Below are 19,472 nucleotides of genomic sequence, written 5' to 3'. Positions count from 1 at the left end.
CTGTCCAGTCAGCTCGAAGCGACCGAGGCAGAGCTGGAGGCAACGAAAAAGCAGCTTGCCGACTCCCAGGCCGCCTGCGAGCTTGAGAAGAAAAAGTCCGCCGAGCTGACTTCCCAGCTAGAGAGTGAGCAGAAAAAATCAGTCGAACTAGTGGAAGCGGCCAGGACGGAAGGGCGCCAGCTAGGCGTTCGAGATTTTAAGAAGTCCGAGGCCTTTATGGATGATTTGGCCATCTTGAATGGCCCCGTCCTGCAGCTTGGCTACACCAAGGCCATGGCGGATGTTCAGTCTTTGAATTTGCCGGGCTTTGACCTGAGCAGATGGCCTGATTATAATCCCCAGGCTGCTGACCAGATTGACAGACTCGTCACGGGCTACTCCAATGGGCGCGACCTGGCTGCCTTGGTCGCCAACCCTGCCCTGCCTGCGACCTCCCCTGAGCAAGAGCAAGAACAGCAAGGGGAGAACTAGGGATAGTGACTTAGATAAGTCTATTAGACTAGGGCGAGCTCGGCCAGCTCACTTTTTGTATGGCCCCCTCGATGTTTTTCCTCTTTTTGAAATGAAATAGATAGCCTCTGATGGCCTTTCTCGTCCAACACTTGTAAAAATTTTCCTTTATTCAAAGTCTTTGGGTACATAAAAATATCTCAGCTCGGGCATTGAAACCGTTCTAATACGGGCCGAGCTAACTAATGAAGTGGAGATCAGACCTGTCCAGCTGATTACCTCAGCTCGGACGAACTATCAAGAAAAAACCTCAAAACTGAGTGGTGCCAAGATAGGCCCAACTAGATAAAGTGAACCAATAAAGTGAACTAATAAAATATAGAGCCGACCTGTCCGGCTGAGCACTTCAGCTCGGGCAAGCCCCTAAAGGAAAAGCTTCAGATTTGAGTTGTGCCAGGTACGTGGAACTTCGCTTCCATCCTGGCGGGCCAGCCTACAATAACCCGCTCGGTCAGCCTCTTTTACCACGTAGGGACCTTCCCAGTTCGGATCCAACTTACCGGTGCCCACAGCTCGGCTAACGGAGTTTTTGCGTAACACCAGGTCTCCTGGCTTGAAAGAAATGCGCCTTACCCTAGCATTGTAGTAGCGTGCGACCTGGCCCTTGTACTTAGCCATCCGTATAGCCGCCTCTTCCCTTCGGTGCTCGACCAGGTCCAAATTAAGCCGCATCTCCTCATCATTGTCTTGAGCCACAAAGTGTTGCACCCTACCTGAGGGTACCCCAACCTCTGCTGGAATCACCGCTTCGACCCCATATGTTAGGATAAATGGGGTTTCCTGGGTGGCCGTCCGAGGTGTTGTCCGGTAAGCCCATAGTATGGTGGGTAGCTCCTCCAGCCAACTAGTTCTCACGGACTCTAATCTTGTCCTCAAGCCATGCAGGATGGTTCTATTTACGTTTTCGACCTGCCCATTGGCCTGGGGGTGCCCTACTGAAGTGAAGTGCTGCTGGATGCCGAGCTCCGTACACCACTCTCGGAGAGATTGATCAGCAAACTGTCTGCCGTTGTCCGAGCGAGAGTCCTTGGTACGCCGAATCGACAAACTATGCTTTTCCAAAGGAACTTCTGAATAGACCTGCTGCTTATCGTGTTAAGGGGCTCGGCCTCTATCCACTTGGTGAAGTAATCAATGGCTATCACCAAGTGCTCACAACCCCCTGGAGCTCGGGGAAACGGCCCCAACAGATCAATTCCCCACTGGAAGAATGGCCACGGGCTGCTGAGAGGAATCAATTCCTGAGTGGGGGCGTGATGGATCGGGGCATGTAGCTGGCAAGACCTACACCTGGCTACCAGCTCGGCTGAATCTTTAAAGATGGTGGGCCAATAGTACCCCGCCAACATCCCCTTCTTGGCTAATACTCTCGGGCCGACATGGTTGCCGCAGATGCCCTCATGCAGCTCGCGTAAGACGTAATTACCTTCCTCAGGCGTCACACACCTCAACCAGGGCTGCAAGTAAGATTTCCTGTATAAAATCCCTTGTGTGAGTACATACCTCTGTGACTTGAGGAGGATCTTGCGGGCCTCTGTCCTGTCTGGTGGAAGCTCTCCCTGAGCTAAATACTGAATGACAGGATCCATCCAGGAGCTCACTACCTGAATGACCGCCGTGCTGACTTGGTCATATGCTCGGCTTTTAACCATCTCCACCAGTATTTCCCGACCTATGCCTCCTGCCGAGGTGGAGGCCAGTTTGGATAAGGCGTCAGCTCTCCTATTTTGGCTCCGCGGTATCTGCTCAAGCGCAAACTGCTCGAACAAACCCTTCAATTCGTGTGCCTTCGCTACGTACCTTCTAAGCGTCCCCTCTTTGACTTCGTAGCTTCCCCACACCTGGTTCACTATCAGCTGTGAGTCACTATAGATTTTTATCGACCTGGCCCCTAACTTCCGGGCTATCTCCATCCCTGCAATCAAAGCCTCGTACTCTGATTCATTATTAGAGGCTCTGAAGTCGAATCTTAGTGCATAGGGCAGTTCTTCTCCCATAGGGCTAATAAGGAGGAGACCTGCTCCGCACCCCTCTTTGCTCGACGCACCATCCACGTACAATGTCCAGGTGGGACCTGCTCGTTCCACCGCCTCTGCGTCCTTCCTAGCCTGGATAGTATCCCCTGCCAGTTTAGCATTGTCTGCTTTTCCAAGATGCTCGGCCTCGTCAGCATCGGCGGCCTGTCCGACCTTAGCTGCCTCCTCGGCCTCTCCGACCTTGGCAGTTCCCTGGGTCTGCTCGGCCTCCACTGCTTTTCCGGCCTGCCTATCCTTGACGGCTTTTTTGACCTGCTGAGTCTCATCCGCTTCTCTGGACGGTCTGTCCTCGGCAGCTTCTTCGGCCTGCCGGGCCTCAGCTGCTTCTCCGGACGGTCCTCCCTCCGCTACCTGTGTGACCTGGGTGACCTCGGCAGCATCTTTGGCCTGTAAGACCTCTGCTGCTTCTTGGGCCTGGACGGCCTTGGTAGCCTCGTGAGTCGGTAAAGCCTTAGCTGCTTGCCCGGCAGGTACCTCCTTACCATCTCCCCCGCTCCTCATAGCCTGCATGTCACTGGCCTGATTGACCTCCGCTTCAGGCGATCCCAAGGATACACCATCTGCTATGAAGTCTGCCAATGCTTGGGCTTTGATGGAGGTCCGGGGCTGGTAGCCCAAGTCATACTCCGACAGCTCCACAGCCCACTTTACCATCCGTCCCGAGGACTCGGGTTTGGAAAGGATCTGCTTCAAGGGCTGGTCCGTTATGACCACTACAGGATGAGCTTGGAAGTACGTCCTAAGCTTCCGAGCTGCATGTACCAATGCCAGAACATAGCGTTCTACCGCCGAGTACCTTGCCTCGGCCCCCTGCAGGGCGCGGCTAACGTAATACACCGGCTTCTGCGTTCTTTCTTCCTCTCGCACCAATACTGCGCTAATGGCCCCCTCTCCCGCAGCTAAGTAGATGAACAGGGTCTCCCCCAACTCTGGAGAGGTCAGGGCCGGCAACCGTGCGAGGTGGGCTTTCAGCTCATCGAATGCCCTTTGGCACTCCAGGCTCCACTCGAACTGCCGATTAGCTTTCAGGGCCTTGAAGAAGGGCGCTCCCCGAACTGCCGATTTGGACAGGTACCTGTTCAAGGCGGCCATCCTCCCTGTCAATCGTTGTACCTCCTTTATATTTCGGGGAGGAGCCATGTCCGTGATAGCCTTGATTTTGTCTGGGTTAGCTCTGACCCCCTCTTTAGAGATCATGTAGCCCAGGAATTTGCCCGACCTGACCCCGAAAGTACACTTCTTGGGGTTTAGCCGCATTCGCGAGCTCCGAAGGACCTCGAAGATCTCCCTCAAGTCGGAGACGAACTGCTCCTGGGTTCGGCTTTTTACTAACATATCATCCACATAAACTTCTAGGTTCCGGCCGATCTGTTTTCTGAACAGCTTGTTCACCAACCTCTGGTAGGTTGCACCTGCATTCTTCAGCCCGAATGGCATGGTAACGTAACGTAGGTCCCGTCCTCAGTGATGAACGAGGTCTTCTCCTGATCCCCCTCGTCCAAAGCTATCTGATGGTACCCCTTGAAGGCGTCCAAAAAATAGAAGATCTCGTAGCCCGTTGTCGAGTCCACGAGCTGATCAATCCGTGGGAGTGGGTAACAGTCCTTCGGGCAAGCCTTATTCAAGTCAGTGAAATCCACACACATTCTCCAGGCTTTCTCCTCCTTCTTGACCAGCACCGGGTTGGCTAGCCAGGTAGGATAATAGACTTCCTTAACGATCTTAGCCTCCAGTAACTTACCCACCTCGCTCTTAACGACCTCCTTTCGCTCAGGAGCGAAATTCCTCTTCTTCTGCTTCACTGGTCGGACGTTGGGATCTACATGTAGTCTGTGGACTGCCAGCTCGGTGGGTATTCCGGGCATATCATCAGCGCTCCAAGCAAAAATCTCAGCATATTCCTCCAAGAGAGATTCCAAAGAACTTCGGATCTGCTCACCCAGGCCGGCGCCGACCTTCACTGTGTGCTTGGGTCGGTCGGGCTGGACGGGTAGCTCGACCAATCCCTCATCTGTCTCCAATCTTTCCCCCTTCTCCAGGGGCTCCCAGGATTCCAGACAAATCGTCTGAGCTACCAATTTTTCTTTGCCCTTAAGGGTGGCAATGTAACACGCCCTTGCCACCTCTGGATCTCCCAGCACCTCAGCCACCCCATCAGAAGTAGGGAATTTCATACTGAGGTGCAAGGTGGAGCAAACAGCTCGGAGGGCATTCAACGTGGGACGTCCCAGGATCATGTTGTAGGAGGACGGCTCCTTAACCACCGCAAAGTTTACCGGAATCGTTCGGCACTTCGGGGACACCCCCACCGTGACCTGGAGAGTGATCATCCCTTCCGGTCTCACCGGAGGACCAGCAAAGCCGATCAACGGAGTTCGGACCGGTACGAGCTGTCTATCCTCCAGCTGCAGCTCCTTGAAGGTCTTATAATACAGCACGTCTATGGCGCTTCCATTGTCTATATACACCTTCCTCACCTTGAAGTTACAGGTGATGACTTCTATCACAATGGCTTCATGGTTATTAGAGGCCAAAGGGACTGCGTCTTCAGGTCCATAGATTATTTCCTCATACATCTTCAAACGCTTGGCCGAACTCTCCCCCGTGGGAGGGGGACGGTTATGCCGCCGAGCTGCATGACTATCTCCACCCGCAGGTCCTCCGGCGATGGTGTTAATCACCCCCGCCAGGTTCTGTATTTCCTGCTCGGGAGTTCGGCCGCGGGGCCCCTGAGGCCGGTCCCGCGGGTAGCTCGGGCGTTCCGACCTGGGCCTTCCCCGTTGCTGGTCAGCTCGTTCCTCTCGTACAAACTGCCCCAGATGACCTCGTTTGATGAGCTTTTCAATGTCTTTCTTGAGGTGACGACAGTCCTCCGTATCGTGCCCCACATCCCGATGATAAGCACAATACAAACCTTTGAGATAGTTCATGATTGCCTCGAAGGTGGGCAGGTTTTCGGCCACGGTCTGAACCAGTTGTTCAGGCGGGATTCGTGAGGGCCCTGCCCCTCCTTCTCCGGGTGTTGGACCCCGAGAGGGGTTTTGGGAGCCACCACGCTCGGTCCCCTTGGACCCGCCAGCGTTCCTCTGCGACCTAGTTTTCGGCATGACTCGCAATGAAGTGTAACGTGTTCCCACAGACGGCGCCAATTGATGCGACTGCCGAAAACCGTGTCCGAGCTGATGCGGCCGACCTGATTGGAAAAGTCGAGCTGGGATCGTGTTAGGTGACCTGAGAAGAAAGAACGGAGGCGGGACTGATGTCCCTGGGATAACTCCGACGGTCAAGTTAGTTTGGCCGTAGAATGATATAGTAATAGTAGAGAATACTTGTGAGCGTACCTTGCGTAGTCTTGATAGCGGAGTATATATAGGACCGTTCGAGTTGTAGTTTCCTTATGGGAGTCAAAGTTCCCTTAGGGTTCGGAGTCTTCCTAGGGTTTCCCGCGGCGGCCCCTAAATGTTCGGAGACGGCGGCCCATCAAGCCCATCATAGGAGACCTTCAACATGCCGAGCTGGCTTTCTTAGGCCGAGCTGGCCCATGCCAGCCTCGAGGTACCTACTGCCGACCTGCCGCGTGTGGTCTACCGACCTGACACATGTCATGCGCGGATTTGCCCCACTACACTAGCCCCCCTTGAGTCTAGAGTCACCGAGGGGTCGCGTGAATGTAGACCAAATCTCGAGGCGTCAGGTCTGCCAGGGATGGGACCCACGATCCCACGACCGTGCACCTTGTACGGATAACCGCCACGCATGCTGTCATAACCGTTACTTCAGGGGTCACGTCCGCCCATGACGGTAGTTGTCAGCTCAAACGTTTTCCAAGGTGACGGTTTCTCAGCAATAAATTTTGAGATTTCAATTCGGGACTCTTCATCTTCCCGCCCTGGTGGCCTATAAATAGGCCCTACCAGACGTCACTTTCATGCTTCCTTTCTCATTTCTCCTCCTTCACAAATTTTACCAGCTCGCTCCCTGTCTAGAGAGTTCCAGAGTAGCGCTTTCCCTTAAGCACATATCAGCTCTTCATCCACTAGTAAGTCTTCTTTTCCCTTTTATGTCTTCTTCCTCCACGCACTCAGACATCACCAGCTCGGCACCTAGGCGTAGAGTAGTCCGACCTGCACCTATAGAAATAATCTCTTCCTCCTCTAGCTCTTCAATGGGCCATAATTGTAGGCCTCGAGAATCTCTTTTGATATGTGCATACTATACAAACGTCCACGGATCTAGTGGCTGGAGGCGGGCCACCGTCCCATCTCGTACGAAAGTTATGTATGTTTTTGTTCTCTTCAATTGAAATTATTTTTAACGATATCCATATTTCTAACGATATCCAAAATCTATATATATGTATGAAGTTCGTCTCTTAAAATAAATTTTAAGTCCTACGAACTCTTTAATTGTACAAGAATTTGTAATGTGGTGGTGCATGCATTAGTGGCTTGTACCAGCCATACCCATTTTTTAATTTCTTGGAGTACTGGACCCATTTTATCTTGAAAAGTCAACTTGTCCGAACAGATTGGATCCAGACCCGGGGATAATTAACCCTGATTCCGCCGGTTTTGCATGGATCTCAAAAAAATTACTTTCATGCATGAACTGCGAAGGGAATGTTCCAGTGATAGTTCACCAGCAGAAGCTCAACTTGTAACAGGGAAGCGTTTGGTTCGCTATGGAATTTGAGGATTGGGTTTGGAATTGAGAACCCAATTCCAATTCTGATGTCCAATTTGCTATATTTTTTCTTTGTAAAATTAAAATTCATTGAATTATAATTCCTCAAGCATCCATTCCAATTCCTGCTATATGGGTGGAAGAGTTCATGTGTTGGGCTGGGCTGAGTGTACACATAGCAGAGTACCAACTTAGGCATAAAATCTGTTTCACTTCCTTAATGATGCTTTAATGTGTTAAATGCGGTATGTAATATTATCTATGCTTTCCTTATTAATAGTCAAAATTATTAACCATTAGGTGATTAATATGAGATCAAACGATCTTTCCTTCAATATCTCTCAATGATATGTATTGACCAAGAATTCAGTTGGAATTCATTGACACGGTGAATGTGGATGCACACGATCGATTTTTTGATTGAGATAATGGAAAAGTGAAAGTGGCCGATCGAGCCTCTGTCAAACACTAATGATTGTATTCGTAGAAAAGGTTAGTAGGGGTCCCCAAGAGGGACACATAAACACAAAATATATTGTATTGTGATGATCGATAGGAAAGGAATAATCCAAACCAAATAGCGTCTTTGGATTTGGATATAAAGATGGAAACTAAGTCCACTACCTACACAAGAATGTGAAACTTTTGGGGAATATGCTGGGGGCCGAATAAATTCTCCAGCTGTTTCCCTTTTTTGTGTCCAGACTTCTTGCTGTTGCAGTGACTTCCCTAAGTGCAGAACCTCAGTGAACGTCGAGAAGCAAGCCAGGAGTTGAGTAGACGGCTCATTACATCAACTGTCTCCCCGAAGTTCCTCAGGTCTTCATCTTCCTTTTTGCCAACCTTCATGTTTCCAATCTTTTTCTTGAAAAAAAAAATGAAAGAATTTGTTCCCTTTTGTCAAAACTAAATGATTTAGGTTATCCAAAAAGCTCCGGTAACTTGACTCATAAGGGAGCTGGAAACGAGATATGCATCTTTGAAACTGAGAAATATTATTTTCTTAGTTTGTCAAACTCGTTTATCCTCCTGGTCAGTACTTGGAGAATACTTCGTAAATTGCGGCAGGATGATGTTCATATGACCAAGTGGCATATTCTCACTGCTAGCTTAGCCTGATTTTTCCTCCCGCTTTACATATTATTTTTCCTCCCCCCCCATATCCAGCCCTTCAGTTTTTTCATCTAATTACATGTTGTAGCATGCGAAGGGGCAGTTTTTACGTCAGGTACAAGAAACTCCTCCGCAACTGTAATCTGCTTCAGCAAACCATATGGCTAAATATCTCAAGACCTTGTTGGCTTCAGGATTCCGGAAATATTTCGTAATTTGTATAAACAGGGTGCGAGAGAAGCATGCCGCCCTGGCACTAGAAAGCAACGCTTCAACGTCATCTGATATCAGTACAAAGGCCATGGGAGAAGTCCTGAGGAAATATGACAAGGTCATTGAATTTTTATGATTTGAAATGTGACGAGGTCATTGAATTTTCATTTTTTTTTTCTCAGTACTTTTCAGGTTCCATTTTCAGCTCTGTATAGGTTTTAAAGAAGTCAGATAGCTCATAACCGCATTGATATCTCCCACTTCCAGTATATAAACTACTATATCAAAAGGAACAAACAGAAATTAACTTGCAAATCTTCAAGACAAACAAATTGTGCTTTGAAATGCAGACCGCATAAAGGCAGAATTATGATGAATATGCAACTAAATTTCATCTATACTTGGCCCCTTCATATTGTCGATGCATTAATCAGCAAGATCTGTCTTTTTCTGCCTGCAGGTTCATGGCTCAATAAACAACCTGAAATGCCAAAATGTGCAGCTTGAGGACCTTAAAAACCCTTGCCTCTGTGAATTGATGGCATGGCACATAAATGTGCAGGAAAAAAAGAACAAAACTACTATTCCTGGACTATTGGATGACTGCAAGCTGCAAATAAGTGAAGGAAGATTTTCCATTTCAGCATCTCTTTCCAATTCGAGGGTGCTTGATGTTGATCTAACTTGTTCTATCTGTTTGGTGAGTTAAATGTTTTAGTAGTAAGAAGTGTTCCCTTTAGCTTCAGCACCGGTGAAGTTGAGACTTGTGCATATATTTGACAACAGGAAGCATTATTTGATCCAGTTTCTCTCACATGTAGTCATATGTTCTGTTACATGTGTGCTTGTTCTGCTGGATCAGTATCTACCATTGATGGAATAAAGGCTGCAGATTCAAAATCAAAATGCCCATTGTGCAGAAAAGTAGGTAACTTTACTTTTATGTGAATTCACTTGGTAGATGTATCGAACAAGTGCTGAACATGGTTGCAAAATCAAGAAAATGAACCCGGTTGCTAGAAAAGGCAGCAGGAAGTAGGAATTACCCTCATCAATTGCAAAAACTTCTTGCATATGTTAATGCGAAGTCTGTGGCTACTCATGTTAGGTGTAGGTAAAATGGCCAGCACATAAGCTCTAAAACATAATACACCTGATCTAAGCCAAACTAGTGCCTAAGTTGATGGTAGTTTCCGTGCAAAGTTCTGTTTCCTGATTTTGGTGTCCGAGGCACGTGGATAAAATATTGAGAACAAGATTGTGACAATGTCACTGATTATGGGATTTACTTCCATCAGAATGGTGTGTTCAGTGGAGCAATGCGCATGTCCGAACTAAGCATTTTACTGAGAAGAAAGTAAGTTGATTCAGTTATTGGCTGGTTTATTTTACAGTGCAAATCTAAGTACAGCAATACTTGAGGAAAAACCAAAAAGAAGGAGGTTTACATTAGCTGCATTTAATTGAGCCTTCCTGGTATTTGGATAGATTGCCAGAATACTGGGACGAACGGCGGCAGAAGGAGCGGAAAGCACGGCTGGAAGAAGCTAAAGAATACTGGCAGTTACAATGTCGTGCCTTCGTTGGACTTGACTAAAGTTGGAGACCGAGAAGAAGATCAATCTTGGCAGTCCTCTTTCCTCTGTATTGAGAAGAACCAAGAACTAGATGTCTTTGCTTTTGTTTTGTTTTTCTTCAATATTTCATAGAAACTGTGCTATATTTGTGGAGTTACAAGTGGGCTCATGCTTCATAGTTTGAGCAGAAATCAGATGGTTAACCAAAGAGAAATCTTAAAGAAAGAAATGTTCAATACAAAAACAGCAAATCGCAGTTGGCACTCGTAGAAATGCAGCAAGAAATTAAGTTTTTCTTTTGGTGAATAAGGATGCATTAAAAGTAAACAAAGAGGTTGACAGAAGTAGTCATTATACAGTCATCCAGAATCATCAGAAATCACATCCAGGATGCCTGGAAAGATAACACCCCTAATATCATCTAACACAAAAAGAAGTATGAAATCAGGACAACTATCAAAGCCTGGATGTGTCCTATACAGCTCCTTCCATATTTTGCCAGCACGTCTGCGCATCTATTTGCTTCCCGGAAATTATGGTAGAAACGTACCTGCTAAAATGCAGTCAATAGCTCCCGGCAATCAAAAAGAAGAGGGGAAAGCTCATGAAAAATTAGAGAATTATTTTGGATAAGAGAGACTATAATTTTTGAATTCGATTCCATTTCAAGGGAGGAGATATTAAGCAATTTTGCCAGGTGTAATCCTTCTCTGAGTGCCCAAAATTCAGCACAAGGCACTAAACAAGCTCCCAGTGCGAGCAATCCAGAGACCATTGCAATCCCTGATGATTCCTCGAACACCTGCCTTACTGAGTGAACCAGGCAACCAGCAACTGAGCCATAAATGTTGAGTTTTGCTTAGTTAGGGAATCCATCTAATATAGGAATCTACCTTGCTGGCAATGCAAGTCTTGTTTACAGGACCCAATAGGAAAATTTCATGCGCAAGGTTTAGACGAGCAAGAAAAATTAAGTTACCATACGTTCAGAGTTATAACGATTTTGATCCTGTCACCAGCCAAACCAAAAAAAAAAAAAAAAAAAAAAGGATAGTGAAACTCAAATTTATAGATTATTTTTAGCCACTAATATTTTTCTAAATCCATCATTTTGTACTTCTTTATTCCTATATTTTAATTAAGTTACAATGTCAGTGATACTGCTCCGGAAAAAAAAAACACACACACACACACACACACACACACACATAGTTCATTGCAGATAGATGGAGAGCCATTCCAACTAAAGCGTGAAGACATTTGAAGGAACTAAAATCACGCCTTAGTTATTCTTGCTGCCGTAGAGATTCTGGACTTTCTCGTCCTTTTCTTTGGGCCTTCACGTTCCAGTCTTATTAGTCCATCAAGTCCAAAATTCTACTCCAAAGAACCCCCACAAACCTCTAACCAATAGCATTGATCAGCAACACCTCAATACGTTACGTGTCGCTGTTCTATTGGTGGCCTCCACAAAACCCCCCGGGTCATATACCCTTCCTTCTCCGAGTGGGTACCCGAAAAAGTTGAGGAACACAACTTCGGCAGAAGGATATGGCCAGATCGAGCTCGCAAACTCTCACAGTACTCTTTTGCAGTCTACTCATCCTCGGACTGACAGCCGTTGCTCAGGTTATTTTCGTCATCCTCATCATCGATATATTATAATACACTAATTCTGAATCAAAGTTTCGATCTGTCTTTATCGGATTGATTTCAACTGCAATTTTAGTTGTTGAATAGAGCATAAAACCAATTCCAATATTTTGTCCCGACGTTTTAGGTGATCCTCATTTTTGGCTTTTTGCATGATGGAGAATTTAATTAGTATTATAAAATGATTGACCTGGATGAGGAACTTATAGTACTCTCCAGGATTTCGATTTTTAACGATCTATGTGGATAATTGCCCGCAACTAATAGAATTTAGTAGTAATAGTAGTAATAGATTCTACCGATATGGCTATCGTGTTTGTGGATTGGTTGTTTAACAAAATCGTGAAGTTGGCCGAAGGAAAAATGAAGATATTATTTAACTATTGAATTGCTTTTTCCCGATTTAATGGAGTTACTGAGTATCGTCCGAGATAACTAATTCATGGAATTTTATAATTCTTAAGAAACATTTAAAGTTTGCAATTTGTTCGATACTTGATGTTCGACTACTTATATTTTACTACATAATTACACACGCAGGCTAAAAAATCAGACAATGACTTGAAAGAAGTGACTCACAAAGTTTACTTCGATGTCGAGATTGATGGAAGACCTGCTGGTATGCTCTTGGTCTTCCTTTTCATGCTCTTATCAGTTGTACTTGCATACAGATCTTATATCTAAATCTAATGCTGCGAGTTTTACTAAGAATAGGCCTGAGTATGAAGTGAACCACTGGAGCTGCTAATTTTATAGATTATCGCCTATTTCTTTTTTAAATTTTAGACTTGAAAAATGATCTTTGTCATTCGTGTTCAGGGCGGGTGGTGATGGGTCTCTTTGGCAAAGCAGTTCCTAAGACAGCAGGTATGATGGTGTGATATAAGATAAAAAATGGGTGATCTCATCAAAACGTTCTATTTCCTGATTTTTTTTTCTTTCTCAAACACATTTATTTTGGTTGGCAGAAAATTTCAGAGCATTGTGCACAGGTACATTCTATAATCTGCTTCCTTCTCAAAAATTATTCACCAACTCTGTGAATGCTTAATCCATTGTGTCTTCAAATGATTTATTGATTCATTCTGGTGAATTCTGGTCGATTTAGTGGTTAACTTGATAATTATACCAGTCTAGGATATGTATCTCATCAATGATTTGGCCGCAGCACAAGATTGGTTTGTAACTCAATTAAGCACATGATTTACGGGTAGGATTTTATTTTCAGGGGAGAAAGGTACTGGAAAGAGCGGGAAGCCTCTCCATTACAAAGGAAGCAAATTCCATAGAATCATCCCCAACTTCATGATTCAAGGTGGTGACTTCACCCTTGGAGATGGTAGGGGTGGGGAGTCAATTTATGGAGAGAAATTTGCTGATGAAAATTTCAAAATTAAGCATACCGGACCAGGTAATTTTATTTTTTCAAGGGACTGGTTTACACAGAAGTTTTGAAAGTTCAATGATTCCCCAGCATGATGTAGATTGATTTCACTCTTATCTAATTTCCAGGCCTGATGTCAATGGCTAATGCTGGTCCTGACACCAATGGTTCACAGTTCTTCATAACAACTGTCACAACTAGCTGGTAATTTTCATGCATCTTATGCCATTGTGCTTTTAATCTTTAATAGTCAAATAAGTGGGCCTTTTCTGTTCTTTGTCGGTTCAATGTTGCACAACTTATCCTGCTTACAGGTTGGATGGTCGGCATGTAGTCTTTGGTAAGGTCCTCTCTGGCATGGATGTAGTTTATGCGATTGAAGCTGAAGGCAGGCAGAATGGAACGCCAAAAAGCGAAGTTAAAATTGCCGACAGTGGTGAACTCCCATTATGATGAACTTCTGCTTAGGTGTCTTTTTTTGTTCTGCTAACTGTTTGGGTTTGAATGGCTCAGTTGCAGTTGCATGATTCTGTATTAGTAGACCCTCGTTTCTTGTGACGGTTTCAAACTTCATAACTTTTTATTGTGGAGCTCTTTGAAGCATTATCTTTTTGTTTTCTTGAACGAGCAGTCGTTGTTCTAAAGTTATATTTAACTTGTTAAATTGCAGGAGTAGAATAATGTTGGGTAGAATTGACTCAAATAAAGAAGTAGACTAAGATTGGACAGAATTTGATGTACTCAATTATTTGCAAATTTTACAATATTGAAGTCCTATTGTCGTCTACTCTGCCTGGGAAAAGAGTCGAAATCTAATCTACCACTGAGTACAGTATTTGAATTTGTCTACTGTATAGGTCGCAAGAGATGGCATTGGGTTTTAAATGCTAACACCTCGCCACAGGATCCATAATTTTCACAAAAACCTGAATTTGGACGCATCACTCTTGACACTTGATTACCATTCCTAACTTGCTCTGTTAGGCCTGTGGCGTTTCTAACTCTGAAATTTAGAGGCGTGAACACTTTTTTTTTTAATCTTTAAGAAAAATCAGAGAGAAATAAATCACTTAATAGAACCTGGTACGAGTACTGGGATTCAGTAATCAAATTGCTTTATGACCATCTTTTCCAACTTAAGGAATTGGCCGAGAATGGCTCCTCTCATTTTGTATACCGTTCTTTGAAGTTTGGAACAAAAATGGCATTTGTTTATCATACTTTTCTCGTCATTTTTGTTAGTCAAAGATCAGTCACCACCACCCAGGAGATGTCGGATGCGATCAAGGTGGAATCAGGAATGTAGAAATGCCGAGCTCAATTAGACGTGTACGTAATCGAGATTAAATAGCACGATGCTGTAACAGCCAACAATTTGAAACCTCAACATTGACCATCCTTCTAGCTAAAGACATGAAAATTGAACAAAATGTCGGACGGGGCAATGCAGTTATCCAATTACAAGAGGCATAAAATCCAACGGCTAAAACGTGTATGTAAATGTCACTAAGAGAAAAATAAACAAAATTCTTCCCTATATCACACTAGGTCGAACTTAGCTTCAGTCTTTACGAGTCTAATATTTTGCGATGCAACAACAAAGGTCTTCTCCAGCCTCCGTAACAGAACAAGCGGCTCAAATCGGTAACGTATCAGATTATAGAATAGTAAGGACATTATTTCAGAAAACATCGCACTAACTGAGAAGAAGCTCACCTTCAAATGAACCATACGATCAAGTCTGATATATGCGTGTCTTGTTAACATAAACTCTCCAACGGTGTCGTCAGGAAGCAGATCAAGTGATAACACCAAAGAGAAACCTCATCCCCAATCGCACTAAGTAGACCTCATACTGTCCTGATCCCCGCAGCTTTGTTACTATCACAAAAGCAAAGCGCAGCAAGATAATTTCCTTGGCATATGGCTGCTTGGATATCCAGCAATAGTGGCTAGAATCCAGTTAATTCTAGGAGAAGTTAGTATGATAAATATCAAGAAGCCCTCTCCTTATAGGCACTTGACTGATAATAGCTACAAGTTTTTCAGTACAAGAAATTACAGAAGACACAATAACCTGCTAAAATGATTGTCAACCACAAAAAGTTCTGCATATTCTTTCAGAATCAGGCCAAGCTATTCCCTGATGAACAGTCAAAAGAAAACCAAGTAATGGCAGGAAATATGGTCTTGAAGCTAATGATGTGGAACAATCAGAAAGATACATGTAATTGTGGATCCTTCTGCTAAACGTCCAAAGAGGAGTTCAGAGTCATCGTGATCCCCAAATAATTTTAGCTAGACCATTGAGAATCCCCTTGTTAACTGTTCCGCTTTCTGTTTTCCCAGCACTAATAACCCCTCCACAAGAAGCTTTCTATCTTTACTTTCCCACTACTATTGCTAGATCCCCCGTCTCAAACTGAGATCCTAACCACCATGTTTGACAGATGTACAGCCTCCCCAGTAAAATGAACTTTTTCAAGGGACTCAAAGTGGTAGAATTTGGGAGCATAATCTGTAACACGATTATAGTAGTCATGCCGGGGCTAACCTTCATGAACCCCAGGGGTTGATTGGCCAAGCACAAAAGAGTAAGTAGAAGATGCTATACAACAGTAAACCTCCTACTCATCACCAATTGCAGAGTCTTTTCAATTTCATCCAATTGCCTTCTACTAGTGGTGAATCATTAGTATTTAATGGCAGCTGAGGAGGGTAATAGTGGCAATGGCAAGGGAAGAGGATGACGTTCGCAACAAATTTAACAGTGGCATCAATATTTGTTCTCTTTGTGGTCATATCTTACTGGAAATGCTTTCTCTTTGGGTAGTTTCATCCATTTTCAAAGCTTTTGCGGTGTATCATGTATGAGACTGCTCTAGGAAGGGAGGGGGAGTTCCGGGAGATGAGAAGGGAGCCAAATATCAGGCTTCCTCTTACAGATGGGGACGGGACAACATGAGAATAACACAGGCAGAGTATTTGGCGTTAACAGCAGTCAATCCTAAACAAACATAGCCGCTAACTAAAACAATTGCGCGCCAAGTCAATTCTAGGAACCAGCTGCAGGAAAACAATATCAACCAAATTAAAACATAAATACCTTAATCATGTCTTTGCACAGTCAATAAGCATCCCTGCAGCTCAGCGACTAATCGTTCCTTAATGTCACACCAGAAAACATAAAACCAGAAAAAGAACAGACATAAGCATCACATTAACCATCAGTTCCATCGCCACCATATCACAAAATCAATAACTAGTACAGTCAGTGACCGACTGAACGACACCTTAAAACTTATCCAATCCATACCAAACGACTCAAAACACAAAGACAAGCGTGAGTCAACCAAGCGACTCAACCAATAAAAGACGAGACAGCATAAGCATAGGTTTGACAAGTGAGCTCTAGAAAATGCTTATTAATTCACCAGAGGTATAAAAGAGGCATCGGAGATTACTGAAATTTCTTGAAGGATCCACCACCGATGACTTTGATCAAATCTGATAGTTTCTCGGAGAGTCCCCCGGCTGGCGGTTAGCTATTGCTACTGCTGTTGCTGGTATCGCCACTACTCTTGGATAGAGCTTGTCGCTGTTGAACGATGCTGGAGAAATTGACAGAGAGATCAGAGTAAATCCCCATGACTTTAGAAATATTACCGTTAATCTCCTGAATTAGGGCAACATTTTTAACCAAATTATCTGCAACTTTAGACTGGTGATTTTCGTTGACTTGCTTGATCAAAACTCGATTATGATCCAAAACAGATTGCACGTCGTTAAAGCTCTTGCTCAATGTCTCCCACGCCTGCACATCACAGCCCTCGTCCTCCTCATCCTCGTTCTCACCGTCATCCTCGTCGTGTTTGTCGCCGCTTTTCTTCTCGCCTACTCTGCCTCTGCGTCCGAAGCGGCGCTTGGCAGCTCGAGAGAGTTGGTAATGTTTTTTTAGGGATTTTGAGGTGTCCTCCATGCTCCGGTCGAGTCCACGGCCTTTCACGACTCAGTTCTTCTCAGTCACTTCCCTGCAACAACATAATACTAATAGTAATAATAGGAAAAGGTGCAAATGAAGTGGTTTTAATTTATAGGGAGAGGGAAATGGAGGCGGTGGTGGCATCTGGAAAAAAAAAATAGTACTTTAACCGACTCTTTTAACTGGAAGTAAAGATTACGGTGACAGCAGGCGGAATACCGAAGGATGATCATGGACCGTTGAAAGGTGGTGATGATAGGCTTGATGATTGGTAAAGTTGAGGTGGTTCCCCACAGGCATGTGAGGTCTAACGAGTTTTGCTTTTGGAGCGCTTTATGGATCCGGACTTTGTCATTGGGCGATGGATCAAAAATATCTTCCACCAACTTGGCAAGGAGATATTTAGAAGTGGTATGATGATGACGTGGATGGACATAAGTGGTCGCCAATTGTATAATGAAGACTGAACCAAGCTGGCAGCCAAGGTGGATTTATTCTATTCCTTTGACTGTTTGGGACCTTTGGGTTGGGGGAACCTACTTTTCTTTTCTTTTTTTTTTTATAATTTTTTTATGCACTGTTACTATTTGCAACTATGAGAGGCTGTGATAGTTCATAGATTCTTTGTCCGATGGTTCCCATTTTATGTCAATAGATTTTTGCTGAAGTCGTTAACAATTAGAGGGTCGATGTTAGTTGTATCGCAGTGGAGATGTAATTGTTATATGCTTCTGATTTTGAAAGGTCTCTTTGTAATTTGATCAAACTTGAGAATTTGTTTGCTAATTTGACCAAACTTTGAGGGAGGTAACTGTAATTTATACTTTTATTAATGTTATATGCTATCAAAATTAGTGTTTATTGTCAAAATAACTCTTCTTCCAAGACATATACCCCAAGTAATCTAATTTTAAAATTTATTACTTTTATGATCCTTTTTTTACCGCATAAGTTACACATATGTCAGATAGATGCACGCTCCATTTCTCTTTTCTATCTAATATCTTCTTCTATTCTTTTTTTTAAACCTTCCCTGGTTTTTTCCTTTCTTTATCTTTTCCTTGTTAAACGTAATTTTGAGAAGCCAATATTTATATTAAGAGTATCTAAAACTTTGGTATCACCCTTGATATTGTTTCAGTGGATGAAAATATTCTTCTTGAATCTATAATTTCAAGGTAAATGAAAATTATTCTCTTGCCTTTTCTATTGTGCAGTTTTTGGAACATTTCTACGGTCACCAACAAAAAGTTTTGAATACTAATTGTTTAACAAATGATTTCTCATACCGTATGTTTGATAAAATGTCTCGGAAGAAAATTACATAACAACATAAATTCATGTCTGGGATGACATTTGCCTTTTATACTTGTTAATTACTTATATAATAATATGGTAGTTTTTGTTTGCAAGAGAAAACTTTAAAATTTCAGCTTGATTACTTTTTGTAAAAGTTATTTTCAAGAAGTAGGAAAGATAACATAGACAAATGTGATAGCTTTGAAAATTTTGTAACTTTTCTTGTTATTGCTCACAATTTTTATTGCCATTTTGTTGCAATTTTTGTGCTTTTCAAATCTATTTTTTTAAAAAAATATATGCAATAATTTTAATACATTTCAAAAAAAATGCAAATACCAATAATAGCAAGGTCAATAATGATAGTATTTATTTTAAATAATTATATAGAAATTGTCAAAGCTATGCAATCTTCTTCTGCCTCTGTAACAAAAAAAAAATTTAAATTTTCAGTTCATGTTAGAAAACTATAGATTAGATTAAAACATTCCTTTCTTGTTATCCAACACAGCAATAAGAACAAATAGGTAATAACAACATCTTCATTATGGAAATAAAATTTAAAACTGAATCACATTGACAATATTTTTTAGAAAGTGTTATTTTGACAAGAAAAACTCATCAAAATTAATTTTTCTCACACTAACATATATGCAAAAAAAAATTAAATTTAAATAGGGACCAACAGCGCAAAGAAACTTTAACACTGACTGCACAAATACCACTATTTTTATTGCATGATTGTTTGACAGACACCCCTCAGACCTTATCTGCCGAAGGTATGGAATAACGTAAAGTTAACAAACAATTGTTCTTTCCTTCCTGACATTTTCTTACGAAAGTAAGAATTTCAACAAATAAACCTAGATCCGAGCAACCTTCAAAAGTTGCCACTTTTGAAGGCGCCAGGACTTATCCACCCAAACAATTGCTCTTTCCTTGTTGGAGTCGTCTTTGCCGCTTTGAAAAGTGACAGGAGATGCCCAAAGAAAAGTAAAAAAAGCGGTTCTCAAAAAGAGGGA

The 19,472-nt window shown here is 43.4% G+C and overlaps 3 protein-coding genes and 1 long non-coding RNA gene across 8 annotated transcripts; 2 read left to right on the top strand and 2 right to left on the bottom strand.

Annotated features, from left to right (window-relative positions):
• Positions 1–873: 873 nt before the first annotated feature.
• On the bottom strand, positions 874–3,881 carry LOC140019609 (uncharacterized). The gene is made up of 2 exons (XM_072071540.1): positions 1,656–3,881; positions 874–1,563 (listed from the first exon to the last, which is right to left on the bottom strand). Exons 1-2 carry the CDS (start codon positions 3,879–3,881, stop codon positions 874–876), a joined length of 2,916 nt encoding a protein of 971 aa, XP_071927641.1.
• Positions 3,882–7,850: 3,969 nt separating this feature from the next.
• Positions 7,851–10,397, top strand: LOC113711129 (E3 ubiquitin-protein ligase NLA). Of its 5 annotated transcripts, none has more exons than XM_027234325.2 (6): positions 7,851–8,048; positions 8,537–8,673; positions 9,016–9,255; positions 9,342–9,479; positions 9,854–9,912; positions 10,044–10,397. In XM_027234325.2, the coding sequence occupies exons 2-6, from the start codon at positions 8,644–8,646 to the stop codon at positions 10,150–10,152; spliced, it is 576 nt and encodes a 191-aa protein (XP_027090126.1). In that variant the 5' UTR covers positions 7,851–8,048; positions 8,537–8,643; the 3' UTR covers positions 10,153–10,397. The 5 variants fall into 5 exon arrangements, with proteins under 5 accessions (XP_027090126.1, XP_071916981.1, XP_071916991.1 ...); XM_072060876.1 differs by having other exon boundaries at positions 7,852–8,048; positions 8,440–8,673; XM_027234301.2 differs by having other exon boundaries at positions 7,852–8,048; positions 8,431–8,673.
• A 1,109-nt stretch (positions 10,398–11,506) lies between these two features.
• Positions 11,507–13,793, top strand: LOC113711153 (peptidyl-prolyl cis-trans isomerase CYP19-4-like). The gene is made up of 7 exons (XM_027234339.2): positions 11,507–11,761; positions 12,326–12,404; positions 12,605–12,652; positions 12,754–12,777; positions 13,014–13,196; positions 13,298–13,373; positions 13,484–13,793. Exons 1-7 carry the CDS (start codon positions 11,684–11,686, stop codon positions 13,620–13,622), a joined length of 627 nt encoding a protein of 208 aa, XP_027090140.1. The 5' UTR covers positions 11,507–11,683; the 3' UTR covers positions 13,623–13,793.
• A 704-nt stretch (positions 13,794–14,497) lies between these two features.
• LOC113711125 (uncharacterized) lies at positions 14,498–17,528 on the bottom strand. Its single transcript, XR_003453097.2, has 2 exons — positions 16,634–17,528; positions 14,498–16,333 (listed from the first exon to the last, which is right to left on the bottom strand). It is a non-coding gene; the product is annotated as an uncharacterized lncRNA (long non-coding RNA).
• Between the last annotated feature and the right edge of the window lie 1,944 nt (positions 17,529–19,472).

This window comes from Coffea arabica, chromosome 1e (genome assembly GCF_036785885.1).
Source record: "Coffea arabica cultivar ET-39 chromosome 1e, Coffea Arabica ET-39 HiFi, whole genome shotgun sequence".
Lineage (NCBI taxonomy): Eukaryota > Viridiplantae > Streptophyta > Magnoliopsida > Gentianales > Rubiaceae > Coffea > Coffea arabica.
Note: the sequence above shows the minus strand (reverse complement) of the source record. Positions and strands in the feature narration are given on the sequence as shown.

Coding starts and splice junctions, on each gene's coding strand:
- LOC113711153 (XM_027234339.2), top strand. CDS start 11,684: ATGGCCAGATCGAGCTCGCAAACTCTCACAGTACTCTTTTGCAGTCTA. Junction 12,405..12,604: donor GATTGATGGAAGACCTGCTG/GTATGCTCTTGG, acceptor ATTCGTGTTCAG/GGCGGGTGGTGATGGGTCTC. Junction 13,374..13,483: donor ACAACTGTCACAACTAGCTG/GTAATTTTCATG, acceptor TCCTGCTTACAG/GTTGGATGGTCGGCATGTAG.
- LOC113711129 (XM_072060876.1), top strand. CDS start 8,503: ATGGCTAAATATCTCAAGACCTTGTTGGCTTCAGGATTCCGGAAATAT. Junction 8,674..9,015: donor TCCTGAGGAAATATGACAAG/GTCATTGAATTT, acceptor TTCTGCCTGCAG/GTTCATGGCTCAATAAACAA. Junction 9,480..9,853: donor AATGCCCATTGTGCAGAAAA/GTAGGTAACTTT, acceptor TACTTCCATCAG/AATGGTGTGTTCAGTGGAGC.
- LOC140019609 (XM_072071540.1), bottom strand. CDS start 3,881: ATGTTAGTAAAAAGCCGAACCCAGGAGCAGTTCGTCTCCGACTTGAGG. Junction 1,564..1,655: donor CAGGGGGTTGTGAGCACTTG/GTGATAGCCATT, acceptor CCTTTGGAAAAG/CATAGTTTGTCGATTCGGCG.